This window comes from Cervus canadensis, chromosome 3, assembly GCF_019320065.1.
Source record: "Cervus canadensis isolate Bull #8, Minnesota chromosome 3, ASM1932006v1, whole genome shotgun sequence".
NCBI lineage: Eukaryota > Metazoa > Chordata > Mammalia > Artiodactyla > Cervidae > Cervus > Cervus canadensis.
Window position 1 is genome coordinate 22,106,081 of NC_057388.1, and position 15,890 is coordinate 22,121,970.

The 15,890-nt window shown below is 39.3% G+C and overlaps 1 protein-coding gene across 3 annotated transcripts in view; it reads right to left on the reverse strand.

Annotated features, from left to right (window-relative positions):
• Positions 1–15,890, reverse strand: part of AGMO (alkylglycerol monooxygenase) — a 373,859-nt gene that overhangs the window by 240,302 nt on the left and 117,667 nt on the right. For all 3 annotated transcript variants that reach the window (XM_043462759.1, XM_043462757.1, XM_043462758.1), the window contains exon 4: positions 8,662–8,765. In XM_043462759.1, the coding sequence (XP_043318694.1) occupies positions 8,662–8,765 (104 nt within the window). The remainder of the gene's footprint in view (positions 1–8,661; positions 8,766–15,890) is intronic.

The window sequence follows — 15,890 nt, forward strand, 5'->3', positions numbered from 1 at the left end:
CTCCAACTATACAGCTCTGATAATTAAACTTCTAGCTTAATGGCGAAAAGATTCTCCCCCGTTAGGGACACCCAGAGAGGTTCACAGAGTTACATGAACAGGAGAAAAGGGAGGAGGGAGATAGAGATGAGTAGGAGGAGAAAAAGGGGGACTCAAGAGGAGAGAGACAGATCTACGCAGCTGTCTGTTTCCAGAGTGTTCTCGTATCTCAGACACCTACAAGGATTCACAGAATTGGATGGGGAAGAGAAGGGGAAAAGAGGAAATAGAGGTGTTCTGAGGTAGAAAACAGAGAGTCAAGATTGGGAGGGAATAATCTTCGGTTTTAAGATAGGGCTTCTCTTTTTTTTTTTGTAAGGTTATAGTGTAGTGAAGATGAAAATGAAGAGTAGTAGAGGAGTACTAGAGGACTTTAAAAGAAATAAGAGAAAAAGAAAAATAGAAAATAGAAGAGAAAAAGGAAAGAAAAAAAAAGAAGAAAAAGGAGAAGAAAAAAAAAGAAAAAGAAAAAAAAAGAAAGAAAAAAAAAATTTTTTTTTTCCCCTAATTAAAAAAATCGTGAAAATCTATGAAAATGAAAGTTAAGGAGTAATGGGGGAGTAATAGGGAATTTTAAAGGAAAATAAAAGAGAAAAAATAAAAAAGAAAAATATAAAAAGAAAAAAAAAATTTTTTTTTTTCCTTACTTAGAAAAAACAGAAAAATAAAAAAAAAAAGTAAAAATATGTCTAGGAATTTCTCTGGAGCTGTTGCGGTCAGTGTGGGTTCGGCTCAGTTTCAGATAGCTCCTCGTTCCAGCTTGCACTTCTCGATATCTACAGGGCCCTTCCGGTGAAGTCGGTGTTTTCTTCAGGGATTTTAATCTGTTGCACCAGTCCCTTCTGAAGCGGTTCCCTTTGTTTATTTGGCTTCTGTTTGCCGGTCTCTTCAGAGGCTCATTTCCGCCCTGACACAGGCGGCCAGAGGCGGACTCTTATTCAGGTAGCTAGTTCCGTTGCGCTGCTGGGAGGGGCTGACGCTGCGGGGCGGGGCTGGCGCTGCGGGGCGGGGCTGACGCTGCGGGGAGGGGCTGGCCCTGCGGGGGCGGGGCTGACGCTGCGGGGAGGGGCTGGCCCTGCGGGGGCGGGGCTGACGCTGCGGGGAGGGGCTGGCCCTGCGGGGGCGGGCTGGCGCTGCCGGAAGGGGCTGACGCTGCTTTCTCCGTCTGCGCTGCTCAGGCTCCCGGCTGTTCTATATGGAGCGCGCCCCGCGCTGCGCGAGGTTCCAGCCCTCGGGTGTTACACAAAAGCGCGGAAGGAAAAGCTGCGCCTGCTCTCTGTGCCTTCCCCGTCAGAGCGGTCCAGGCAGCCAGGGGCTTGGTGGGCGCGCTATCCCCAGGTGTGGCGCACCCACTCCCTTCCGCGGACCCAGTCTCAGTTTCCGCTGGCGCCAGGCGGGTGCGCGCGCCTTCCGCCCTCCGCGTCCCCAGCCCCAGTCCCCGCCCCGCGCCGGTCGGGTACCTGCGCCCTGTGTCTCGCCGCGACCTTCCCCTCCCCCCTGCCTCCTGCCTCCGGCGGGGCTGGGCCGGTCCGCAGCCTGCGAGCTCTTCTCGGGACTTTCCCCGTCCCTTTGTTCTGCGAACGGCCGGCAGTGTGTTCCGGCCGGTCAATTTTCTCTCTCTCCTTTGGTCTCCCACAGTTCAAGTTGGCCCCTCACAGAAGCTCCCCCCGATTGTCCTCAGGGCACTCAGGCCCGGACCCTAGCCCAAGCAAGGCCGCCTAAGACTCCCTTCCCGGGACGGGTCTCCGTCCTTAGCTCTTTTGTCTCACTTTTTATCTTTTATATTTTGTCCTACCTCCTTTCGAAGACAATGGTCTGCTTTTCTGGGCGCCTGATGACCTCAGCTAGCGATCAGAAGTTGTTTTGTGAAGTTTGCTCTGCATTCGGTTATTCTTTTGATGAATTTGTAGGAGAGAAAGTGGTCTCCCGGTCCTACTCCTCCGCCATCTTGCCACAAATCAGTTTATTATTTGCTCTAAAATACCTTGTTACCTTAGTAACTACCAAATTATATGCCTTATGTAGCTGTGTCAGTGAAGATAATCCCACAAAAGACTTAAAGAAAATGAAGAGAAGTGACAAGTCTTTTAATTTTAAAGTGTAGAAAGACCTATCATAGAGTAACAACCATCACAGACCATATAAGTTATCTTCAAATACACCTACAAATATTAACAAGAATCCAGGCTGATTTACAATTCCTTCCTTTCATTTCTCATACTGCACATCTTTTCTTCCTCCCCATCTCCACCCCAGATTACCAGCTTGTGGTGTATTCCCAATGCTAGTGTATTTATTCAGCATATTTTCTGTGTCTGTGGCAAAGTGATATGATGTTTTAAATGGAATATAGTTGGGCAATAAATAAGTGTGAACCTACATTTCACTGTACAAAAAAGATCTTCACGAGCCAGATAATCATGATGGTGTGATCATACACCTAGAGCCAGACATCCTGGAATGTGAAATCAAATGGACCTTAGGAATCATCACTACGAACAAAGCTAGTGTAGGTGATGGAATTCCAGTTGAGCTATTTCAAAATCTGAAAGATGATGCTGTGAAAGTGCTGCACTCAATATGCCAGCAAATTTGGAAAACTCAGCAATGGCCACAGGACTGGAAAAGGTCAGTTTTGTTCCAATCCCAAAGAAAGGCAATGCCAAAGACTGCTGAAACTACCACACAATTGCACCCATCTCACATGCTAATAAAGTAATGCTTAAAATTCTCCAAGCCAGGCTTCAGCAATATGTGAACCATGAACTTCCAGATGTTCAAGCTGGTTTTAGAAAAGACAGAGGAACAAGACATCAAATTGCCAACATCCGATGGATCATCGAAAAAGCAAGAGAGTTCCAGAAAAACATCTATCTCTGCTTTAATGACCATGCCAAAGCCTTTGACTGTGTGGATCACAATAAACTGTTGAAAATTGTGAAAGAGATGGGAATACCAGACCACCTGACCTGCCTCCTGAGAAACCTGTATACAGGTCCGGAAGCAACAGGTAGAACTGGACATGGAACAACAGACTGGTTCCAAATTGGGAAAAGAGTACATCAAGGCTGTATATTGTCACCCTGCTTATTTAACTTATATACAGAGTACATCATGAGAAACGCTGGGCTGGAGGAAGCACAAGCTGGAATCAAGATTGCTGGGAGAAAGATCAATAACCTCAGATAAGCAGATGACATCCTTATGGCAGAAAGTGAAGAAGACCTAAAGAGCCTCTTGATGAAAGTGAAAGAGGAGAGTGAAAAAGTTGGCTTAAAGCTCAATATTCAGAAAAGTAAGATCATGGCATCCGGTCCCATCACTTCATGGCAAATAGATGGGGAAACAGTGGAAACAGTGGCTGACTTTATTTTTCTGGGCTCCAAAATCACTGCTGATGGTGACTGCAGCCATGAAATTAAAAGACACTTACTCCTTGGAAGGAAAGTTATGACCAACCTAGACAGCATATTGAAAAGCAGAGACATTACTTCGCCAACAAAGGTCCGTCTAGTCAAGGCTCTGGTTTTTCCTGTAGTCATGTATGGATGTGAGAGTTGGACTATAAAGAAAGCTGAGCACAGAAGAATTGATGCTTTTGAACTGTGGTGTAAGAGAAGACTCTTGAGAGTCCCTTGGACTGCAAGGAGATCCAACCAGTCCATCCTAAAGGAGATCAGTCCTGGGTGTTCATTGGTAGGCCTGATTTTGAAGCTGAAACTCCAGTACTTTGGCCACCTGATGCGAACAGCTGACTCATTTGAAAGGACACTGATGCTGGAAAAGATTGAGGGCAGAGGGAGAAGGGGACGCCAGAGGATGAGACGGTTGGATGGTATCACCGACTCAATGGACATGGGTTTGGGCGGACTCCAGGAGTTGGTGATGGACAGGGAGGCCTGGCATGCTGTGGTTCATGGGTTCACAAAGAGTCGGACATGACTGAGCCTCTGAACTGAACTACATTTCACTTAGATTTCCACTAATCTGTATTTTTGGATGTTTTGGCTTAATAGGGGAAAGGGCACAAGCTTAACTAGGATAAAGATGGGAGTCAGATGCCTGGACTCAAATTCCAAATGACAGTGTTCAATATTGTATGATACAGTGGGCTCCCCTGAGATTTATTTTGAGGCTATAAAAAAATAGATTATTTAAATGTATGTAATATGTTTAAACATAATATATTTAAATAGATGATATAAATATAAATCTCCCAGTTTTCTTCTACTTTTGAAATCTATGATGCTCAGATAAAATTTTTCCTCTGATAATTGCTCTGGTAGTTAACTCACTAACAACATGTTTCCCTGGAGCAACTTCCAACATAGCTACATCATTTCTTGGAGACTTTCTCCTCCAAAATGCAAATACTGGAGGTTTGAGTTATCATTATGTAAATAGTAATATATGCCTCGGGAGAGAATAAATATCTTTGAGGTTATTATTTTAATCAGTCATATATTCAGCCTATTTTGTACAGGTTAATAGAAGTTTGCATTAATGCAGCTATTCCCTAAGAAGGGAGGGTGGACACTATTCCCTCCCTAGTCAAAGGCCTGTCCTTCCCTCCATTCACTGAAGCCCTGAACAACTCTTGAGGTATGTGGAACTGTGTAAGATGGAGTATTTTCTTCTACATTTAACTATCCAGAGTTCCAGGACAAGCTATAGAAGATACGAGAGGGGAATTACCTATCTATCTTTTCCATCTATATTGCTTAGAGCTGTGTTATAGATGGAATCATTTCTCTCTAAAGTCCATGTGTTGAAATCTTATTCCCTAAATACCTCAGAATGTGACCTTATTTGGAAATAGGATCATTGCAGATGTGATTAGCTAAGAGGTCCTCATAATGGAGTGGGGTGGGCTCCTAATCGAGTATGACTAGTATCCTTATTAAAAAATGAGAAATTTGAACACAGATGCAGGGAGACCCCCATGTGAAATTGGACCCCCATGATTTCCCCAAGATTGGGGAACCTAGGAGAAAGGACTGGAACAGCCTCTCCCCTAAGGAGCTGACCCTGCCAACACTGGTTTCAAACTTCTGGCCTCCAGAATGGTGGGACAGTACAATTCTGCTGTTCTAAATCACCCAGTTTGTGGTACTGGGTTACAACAGGCTTAAGAAATTATAGGCTATAACATAGGTGCACTGGTGTGGGGAGGAGGGGGTTGATTTCTTTGAATATCCATTTCAGCACACGTATTAGTGCCATCATTGGCTTATCCATTTGTATGGCCTATGCATCTGTCTGAGTCAGAACATATGCCAGTGTATCTTTCTACGGACTGTGTGAGGCATCTGATTACAAATATGGGGCTTTGTCACCTACTAGCTGTGTAATTAACCTCATTGATCTAAAGGTCTTCATAATAGTTAATACTTGATCTAGTATAGCATGGGGCTTATTTGCGAGGATCAAAGGAGATGACAAAAGTGAAAGGCAATACACAGGCACACAGAAGAGGATTCAGTGTAGAGGTTAAGATCGTTGCAGCCAGGGTGAATGAGTCCAAATTCTACTCCACTCTTTACCAGTTTTGTGACTGAACTGTGGAGTAAGCTATAATTTTGAAATGAGAGTTTAATAGCACCTGTGCCAGAAAGAACAAACAAATTAATATATAAAGAGGTCTTAGAGGATTGCCTGGCACATAGAAAATATTCAATAAATGGTATCTATCATGCAAGCTATTGAGAACTATTCAAATATTAGATAATTATAATTTATAGTTAGTAAAAGCTATTGACGAATATCTTTGTACGCTGATAATTTTGACATTCTAGCTCAAGGTGCATTTTAGTAGCAGTATTTTAGACAGCTATTAACGCAAGAGTTAAAGAGAGAATTACAGATGATGTCTGACAGCAGGTAGATCAGGTTTGTCCAGTGACTCAAAAGAACCTTAGAACTAGAAGCAATTTCTGACATACATTAGTTTTGTCATTTCCTTGTTTTAAAATATTTTGGAGCCATACTTTCTGTTGAGCATTATACTAACTGCTCTAATATGCAAATAAAAAGCAAAAGATTTAGTTGGATTTTACTTCAGCATGCAGAATTAGGAATTGATTTTTTAAACAACTGTTTTTAAAAGTTTCTAATGAAATCTTTGCATATGTTTGAATCGAGATACACTGTCAATATATCATGCTCCTTGTTCTTCTTGTTCAGTTGCTAAATCACGTAAGACTCCCTGTGACCCCATGGACTGCAGCACACCAAGCTTCCTTATCCATCACCAACTCCTGGAGCTTGCTCAAACTCATGTCCATTGAGTTGGTGATTCCATTCAGTCTTCTCATCCTCTGTTGCCCCCTTCTTCTCCTGCTCTCAATCTTTCCCAGCATCAGAGTCTTTTCCAATGAGCTGGCTATTCACATCAGGTGGCCAAAATATTGGGAGTTTCAGCTTCAGCATCAGTCCTTCCAATATTGATTTCCTTTAGGATTAACTGATTTGATCTTCTTGCAGTCTAAGGGACACTCAAGAGTCTTCTCCAGCATCACAATTCAAAAGAATCAGTTCTATGGTGCTCAGCCTTCTTTATGATCCAACTCTCACATCCATACATGCTGGAAAAACCATAGCTTTGAGTATATGGACTTTGTTGGTAAAGTGATGTCTTTCTTTTTAATATGCTGGCTAGGTTTGTCATAGCCTTCCTTACAAAGAGCAAGCATCTTTTAATTTCATGGCTGCAGTCATTGTCCACAGTGATTCTGGAGCCCAAGAAAAGAAAATCTCTCATTACTTCCACTTTTGCCCCATCTATTTCTCGTGAAGTGATGGGACAGGATGCTATGATCTTAGTTTTTTGAATGTTGAGTTTTAAGCCAGCTTTTCACTCTTGTCCTTTACTCTCATCAAGAGGCTCTTCAGTTCCTCTTCATTTTCTGCCATTAGAGTGGTATCATCTGTGTATCTGAGGTTGTTGATATTTCTCCTAGCAATCTTGATTCCAGCTTGTAATTCATCCAGCCCAGCATTTTGCCAGATGTACTCTGCATACAAGTTAAAAAAACAGGAAGACAATATAAACCTTGTCATAATCCTTTCCAAATTTTAAACCAGTCAGGTGTTTCATGCAAGAGTCTAACTGTTACTTCTTGACCTGCATACAGGTTTCTCAGGGGACAGGTAGAGTGGTCTGGTATTCCCATCTCCTTAAGAAGTTCCCACTAATTGTTGTGATTCACACAATCAAAGGCTTTCACATAATCAGTGAAGGAGAAGCAGATGTTTTTTCTGGAATTCCCTTGCTTTCTCTATGATTCAGTGAATGTTGGCAATTTGATCTCTGGCTCCTCTGCCTTTTCTAAACTGAGCTTGAACATCTGGAAGTTCTTGGTTCACATACAGCTGAAAGCCTAGCTTGAAGGAATTTGAGCATAACTTCACTAGCGTGTGAAATGAGCACAATTGTACCATAGTTTGAACATTCTTTGGCATTTCCCTTCTTTGGGATGGGAATGAAAACTGACCTATTCCAGTCCTGTGGCCACTGCTGAGTTTTCCAAATTTGCTGGCATATTGAGGGCAGCACTCTCACAGCATCATCCTTGAGGATTTGAAATAGCTCAGCTGGAATTCCATCACCTCCACTAACTTTGTTCATAATGATGCTTTCTAAAGTCCACTTGACTTCACACTCCAGGGTGTCTGGCTCTAGATAAGTGACCACACCATCACAGTTATCCTGGTCATTAAGACCTTTTTGGTATATTTCTTCTGTGTATTCTTGCCACCTATTCTTAATCTCTTCTGCTTCTGTTAGTTCTTTACCATTTCTGTCCCTTATTGAGCCCATCCTTGCATGAAATGTCCCCTTGATATCTCCATTTTTCTTGTAGAAATCTCTAGTCTTTCCCATTCTACTGTTTTCCTCTATTTCTTTGCATTGTTCAGTTAAAAAGGCCTTCTTATCTCCCCTTGCTGTTCTCTGTAACTCTGCATTCAATTGGGTATATCTTTCCTTTTCTCCCTTACTTTTGCTTCTCTTCTTTCCTCAGCTATATGTAAAGCCTCCTCAAACAACCATTTTGTTTTCTTGCATTTCTTTTTCTATGGAATGGTTTTGGTCACTGACTCATGTACAACATTATGAACCTCTTCCATAGTTTTTCAGGCATTCTGTCTACCAGATCTAAACCCTTGAATCTATTCATCACCTCTACTGTATAATCAAGAGGGATTTGATTTAGGTCATACCTGAATGGCCTAGTGGTTTTCCCTACTTTCTTCAATTTAATTCTGAATTTTGCCATAATCTGAGCCATAATCAGCTCCAAGTCTTGTTTTTGCTGACTGCATAGAGCTTCTCCAGCTTCAGCTGTCAGTAAATAAGGATTAGCCAGACACTTTCTCACCTTCCCATACACCTCGGAGTGAGTTTTGGGCTGTCAAATAAAAGAGTACCTTTGGACAACACCACTTGTTTCTTATGTGTCTGGCTTCACAGAGGAGAAGGAAACACTTCAGTCTCTGGCCTTATGGAGGAGAAAGAAGTATTTTAGCAAAACACTTTCCATTCGTTTACTCAGAAGAAGAAATAGGAACAGCTGTGACTGAATGAAATTATATTATCACATGAATTCAGTTTTGTAAACTTACCCAGGAAGTGTAAATTTGGAGGACGGATTGTCTCAGTGCTGTGGATAAGTTATAGCCTTCAGAACTGTGGTGCGTTTGGTGACCAGCCCACATAATGTTAACCTCTGCAAAACACATAATTTGAAATGAGCCATGAGAATAAGAACAAGGCAACTTCCATTTTCAGTTGTGTATGCTGCTCTGCTGAATGAGAAAGAAAAATCTGGAACATCTCTGGAAAAAGCAGGTCAATATAATTATAATTAAAATAAGCTGCCTTGAATCACTTTTGGAAGCAGAGAGGAAATAAATTATAAATAAAACTGAAACATAGACAATAAATATGTATAGTGTATACGATATAATTAAATGCCTCCAGCAAACTGAAATGGCTTCCAAAATTTACACTTTGCTAACATATTACAATATAACAGATCATAAAAGCTAACTTGTAATGTTTGAACAAAACAGTCACTGCACTGTGATGATTTTTCAGCATGTGGTAACATATTTCTAATTAAAGAAGAATACTCTGATGGGAGAAATAGTGTATAAATTTACAAATGAAATATTATACCATATTCTCTCCAATGGCTTTTTAATAAATTTCAAAATACTGGAATAAGATACAATGGAAAATAATATTTGGCCCTAAGATTTAATGTTTCAGTTTTATTTATAGTATATATATTAATAACTAATAGTTACATATATTTCTTCCCATATCTCACCAATGCATTAAGCATTATTCAAATTGCCTCATACTGTCTTGAAATTTATATAAATCCAAAAGATAGTTGTTTGTCTTTTCTGTAGCAATATACTTCTCTAATGACCATCTAATTGTGTGGAATTTAAAAAACAAGCCCATATTTTTCATTCTGCCCTCATTATTTCATTTTCTACCAAAATTACATATCAAAATTCCATATAGTCTATATTATTAGAAGAACGTATGTTCTTAGCTAAGTAAATTTTGTCCTTTGCTACAAATATAGAAGATAGAATTAACCATATGATATGACAGTCACCCCTGCCAGTATACATTGAAAATTTAAAAAAAAAAAAAAAAAGGTTTGGATACATGGGAACTGAACAGTGAACCTAACAGTGAAAATACTGAGTTATTGGTCTTTGCAATTGCCATATAGTCAGGGTTATAAAGAACCCATCTGCTAATGCAGGAGACATAGAGATGCGTAATAATATGTTTTCTTCTTATAACCTCTTCAACTTCTTATAACCTCTACAGACCTAGGGTTAGATTCCTAGGTTGGGAATATCCCCTGGGGGGTGGCATGGGAACCCACTCGAGTATTCTTGCCTGGAGAATCCCACGGACAGAGGACCCTGGTGGGCTATGGTCCACAGGGTCACAAAGAGTTGGATAAGACTTAGCATGGACACACACACACGTTAAAATACATGGCACATGGCAGAATAATTTGTTAGAGTTTTAGTGAAACACATGGATACACAGAGAGATAGGCATAAATAGAGTCAATCTTGGTGGACTTTTCTTAGCCAAGAAAAAGCTTTCATTTAGGAAATGAAAGCTCTGTGAGCAATCTCTACAAAGTGAAAGTGGCTCAGTTGTCTCTTTGAGACCCCACAGACTATACAGTCCATGGAATTCTCCAGGCCAGAATACTGGAGTGGGTACCCTTTCCCTTCTCCAGGGGATCTTCCCAACCCAGGGATTGAACTGGGGTCTCCTGCATTGCAGGCGGATTCTTTACCAACTGAGCTATCAGGGAAACCACAATCTATATAGGGGGTTACCAAACAAAATGTGCAAAAAGAGTTTTGGTAAACAAATGAAATATAAGAAAGATTTAATTCTGTGAGAATGAAATTATGAACAGGACTCTGAATAGATAGGCTTATCAGAAGTCATTTCTATTCAAGTCATATATTTTCAAGTGAGGCAAGTATTTTCACAAGACATCAGTTTATATCTAACTTAGATTCTAATTGGTCCATACTTTTTTAATCATTCCTAATAATGACCCTGTGTTTCTACACACAAGTAATGAAGGAAACTGTTCTTACACAAATAAGAAATACCTCACCATAATGACCTCAAACTTCCCAGGCATAATCCCTGAAATAACCTAGAACCTAAATCTGTGGCTTATTGATTAGCCTACATAACTATGAATAAGAGAGGTACAAAGAATTCCATGACACTCAAAATCTTCAGATGTTGTATGGAATATTATTAAGAGATAATAAATCTAATGAACATACTAAATCTTTTAAAGCTTCTTACAGATTCAACATTTGAAGTCATCTAAACACCATTTTCTCTTTAGAACATACTCATTATTGAACATTTCAGAATGTATCACAAAGAAACTTCACTATGAATCAAAACTATTTCATTGGACCTTTCAGAATTTGTGTAAAAAATTCATCATAATATATCCATGCTTCAAGTTCATAAGAGGATGAGCTAAGTAGATGATGTGATTAGATGGCAATAATATATATTGGAACTACCTTCTTATAACCTCCACAGAAGCTAAATGGTGGAACAAAGAATCCACCAGGGTGGAGGTTAAAGACCTGTCTCTATAGTTGTTTTAAAAGCATTGACTTCCTATCAAAAACTGTGTGTAACACAAGCCTTCATTCAATGAAGTACAGCTGTATAAACAGGTTACAGTAACTGGATCCCACTGCCTCACCTCTGTTACTTTTCAGAATTGGGGAAAACAAGAAATACAGGAAGTAAATTATTTTCAAAGGTGGCTTTAAAAATACATTTTTAGAAAATTGTTCCAATAGTACTTTGGTAAATAAGATACATTTAACAGTACATTTACAAATATGTTCATCTTCCCTAATATTTGAATTGATGAGTTGTCTTCTCTAAGGAAGAAAAACAAATGTTAAAGAGAAAACTGATATGATCACAATAAATTTTCAGTAAAAATTCATATAAGTTGTCATCAATAATAATTTTATTTTTCTATAAGAAAATTACTGATGATAAAACATGGTATATTATTATAGTTTTTCAATATTAGAAATAATAATGCTATTAATACTTTCCATTGCCAAAATATAGATTTCTTTACATATATTTTATTTATACATTAACTATTCATTCAATTTGGCCAAATTTAATGTAATATATGTGTGTATGTATGTTATATTCTTGAGTTTGCTATCTTGTTTCTTTTTTATTAAAGTCCAACTTACTTACAATGAAATATATCCTTTTTGATATTGAGTTCTATAAATTTTTACCAAACAAATACAACTGTGCAATCACTGTCAATATCAAGATACGGAACAGTTTTTATTTTCCCGAAAGATATGGAATAGTTATGATCACCCCAAAGTTCTCTCTTCTATTTTGTGTCTGGCAGGCTAACTATAACATGGCTCCCAGATTCAGAGGATAAGATTCCCGGGGAACTTGGGAGAGTTTAATGTGTTTTGGGTATGAAATAAGAATCCATGGGATCCAGAGGGCTTCCTATGGGAGGCAGTCTCTAAGGCGGTCCCCAATGATTCCTGTCTACTGGTATTGAACTCCCTGTATAAATTCTTCCCTTGAAGGTGGTTGGATCTGACTTCCTTTCAGTAAATGTAGGGCTTTCCTGGTGGCTCAGTGGTAAAGAATTTGCCTGCAATGCAGAAGACCCAGATTTGATCCCTAGGTCAGGAAGATCCCCTGGAGAATGGAATGGCTACCCACTCTAGTATTCTTGTCTGGCAAATTCCATGGACAGAGGACCCTGGTGGGTTCACGGGGTCTCAGAGAGTTTGACACAACTGAGGGGTCCAAAAGTTCAGACACAACTGAGTGACTAATGCTTTTCTGCTAAATATACTTTTGGCAAAGGCGACCGGATGTCATTTCTTATATCAGGTGATAAAAAGACTGAGGCTGACATTTTGGGTGCTCTTACATATTCACACGCTCTGTCTGAGGAAAGTTGGCTGCCATGTTGCAAGCTGCCTTTTGGAGAAGTACATACGACAGGGAACTAGGAAAGGCCTCAGGTTAACCAGCTAGCAAGGAACTAAGCTCCTCAACCCAAATTCCACAAGAAATTGAATCTTGCCAAAAACCATGTATGTGACTTTAGAAGCAGATCCTCTCCAATTTGAGTCTTCAGATAACACTGCAGCCAGGAACTAGCTTACTGCTTAATTGCAACCTCATGAAAGACTGGGGACCAGAAGTATTCATCTAAGCTGCCTGCTGATTTCTGACTCACAGAAGTTGCAAGAGAAGCCATGGATATATTACAAAGCAATGGACCATTAATACAGTGATCAGTTCCCCTTGATCTTACACTCTATCTCTAGCATCCACTGATATGGTGTCTTACACGTGTTGTTGGTGTTTAGCTAAGTCAGGTTGAACTCTTTTGCAACCCCGTTGGCTGTAGCCTGCCAGGCTCCTCTGTCCATGGGATTCTTCAGGCAAGAACACTGGAGTGAGTTGCCATTTCCTCCTCCAGGGAATCTTTCCAACACAGGGATTGAACCTGTGACACCTGTATTGGCAGGAGGATACCTTACCACTGAGTCACCAGGAAAGCCCTTTTTTTCTCTTGTTTTGCTTTTTTAAGGATGTCATATAAGTGAATTATTGTGTATTAGGCCTTTGAGTTTGGTTTCTTGCACTTAGCATAATGTATCACAGACTCCTCCATTTTGCTGTGTTTTTCAGTAGTTTGTTCCCACTTTTTGCTGAGTAGCATTCCATTTGAATGACATGCCAGAGTTTTTGTTTTGTTTTGACCCACTTAGTAGTTGAAAATTTCAAGTGTTTCTAGTACTTGGCAATTACAAATGAAGCATCTATAAATTTTCTAGCACATTTTTTAGGTGGACATATTTTCATTTTACTTTGATACATACTGAAGAGTGAGATTACTGAACTGTATGGGATGTTTACATTAGGTTGTCAAAAAAACAAATCATTTTCCAAAGTGACCATGCCTTTTTGTATTATCACAGCAGTAAATGAGAGTTAAAGGTCCTCCACATTTTTTATGGCACCTGACACTATTAATTTTATTTTTATTTATATTTGATAATATTCTAATAAGTGTATATCATTATCACATTGAAATTTTAATCTACACTGCTGCAGTGGCAAATGACAATAGTTACTTCTCCATGTGCATTTTTGCCATGACATGTCTTTTTGGTCTATTCAATATTAGTGCCTTGAATTTAATTGGGTTGCTTTTTTATTATTGAGTTTTGAGATTCTTTATATATACTGTACACAAACATTTTCTCCTTATGAAGTGTCTTATGAAGAACATTGTGTTTTAATTTTGATAAAACCCAATTTATATACTTGAGAGTTTTATTAAAAGATACTTTTAGTATATGTAAGAACAGAAATTACTTTGAAGAAACTTATCAGAATGATGAGAAATTTGGAAACAGAGTAAACTTGTAATCCAGAGGCTAACAGATTCTATATGCATTACACATCTAAAGTATATCTAAATAAGTTGCCTATCTGATATCTTGTCACCTATAAAGTGGACAGAAATAATTTTCTATGTTAATCTGAGCCATAAACACAGGTCTACAAGGAATGGTCACAGCTGTATGATAACTATTTAATCTTCAGCAGCGACAGGCCAGGAAGTTTTGGGGCACCCTGGGGGTGATGATGTTGCCTTCACTCATAATGTGAAAAACCTTCAAGTTATAAAGGAAAAAATGTGAGGCCTATTTGTAATATGTTAGTGATGTTTAGCACCAAGAAAGTCATGTTAGTAACACTTTATGGAACATTTAGCATAGCCAAACATGGAACATGAGAACTGAACTACAAGGGGCCTTATAAAGTTATTTAGTTCAAATTCTTTATTTTATAACTAATAAAAATGAAATTGAAAAGAAGAAGGGAAAAATTTACATTGGAGGAAAAGAAAGCTTTTTAAAATTTTCTCTCTCTCAACAGTGATTTATCTGGGGCATTCACCCCCATCTTGGACTTTTCTTTCTCCTTCAGAAATGGAGGTGAGTGGGGCCAAGTATTCTGTGGGTCCCAATTGACACATATTTGCTGATGTCCAGGAAGTAAAGGACAAACAGAGCTCAAAACACATGATTGAATGATGGTGCTAGGCATCTAGAATTAGCACAACTGCCTATTGCTTTTTACAGAAAATCTAACACTATAAAGCACTGAACTTATCAGTTTTTGAATGATAACAACTGTCACTTTGAATCTGAAAATACTGAGTATAAGTGAACCTTTCAAAATTTGTCCTATCTCTTCCCAACAGATAAACATGATTGATAAGCGATTTCAAAAAATTAAGTTAACTAAGTAATCAAGATAATACTAACAGACTCAAACTATCAAACTGAAGTCTAAATGGGAAATGTAAGCTGATGAATAACAATGAATAGATCCTCATTTATTTTTCTATTCTTTACTCAAGGAACTGATGGTGATGTCATCAATTTTACCATCACACTTTCATTCACTTCCCATAGTAGCAAATCAACTTGATCAAAAAATTGATAATACTGCAAATTCATTCAGTGAATAGAGAGTGATATTCAGTTCAGTTGCTCAGTCGTGTTCAACTCTTTGTAATCCCATGGACTGCAGCATGCCAGGCTTCCCTGTTCACAACCAACACTTGGACCTTGCTCAAACTCATGTCCATCGAGTCGGTGATGCCATCCAACCATCTCCTTCTCCTCCTGCCTTCAATCTCTCCCAGCACCAGGGTCTTTTCCAATGAGTCAGTTCTTCGCATCAGGTGGCCAAAGTATTGGAGTTTCAGCCTCAGTATCAATCCTTCCAATGAATACTTAGGACTGATTTCCTTTAGGATGGACTGGCTGGATCTCCCTGCAGTCCAAGAGACTCTCAAGAGTCTTCTCCAACACCACAGTTCAAAAGCATCAATTCTTCAGGGCTCAAACTTACTTTATAGTCCAACTCTCACATGACTATATAGTCCAACTCTCACATTTCCATACATGACTAATGGAAAAACCACAGCCTTGACTAGACAGACCTTTGTGGACAAAGTAATGTCTCTGCTTTTTAATATGCTGTCTAGGTTGGTCATAGCTCTTCTTCCAAGGAGCAAGCATCTTTTAATTTCATGGCTGCAGTCACTATTTGCAGTGATTTGGGAGCCCAAGAAAATAAAGTCTGTCACTGTTTCCATTGTTTCCCCATCTATTTGCCATGAAGTGATGGGACAAGATGCCATGATCTTAGTTTTCCGAATGTTGAG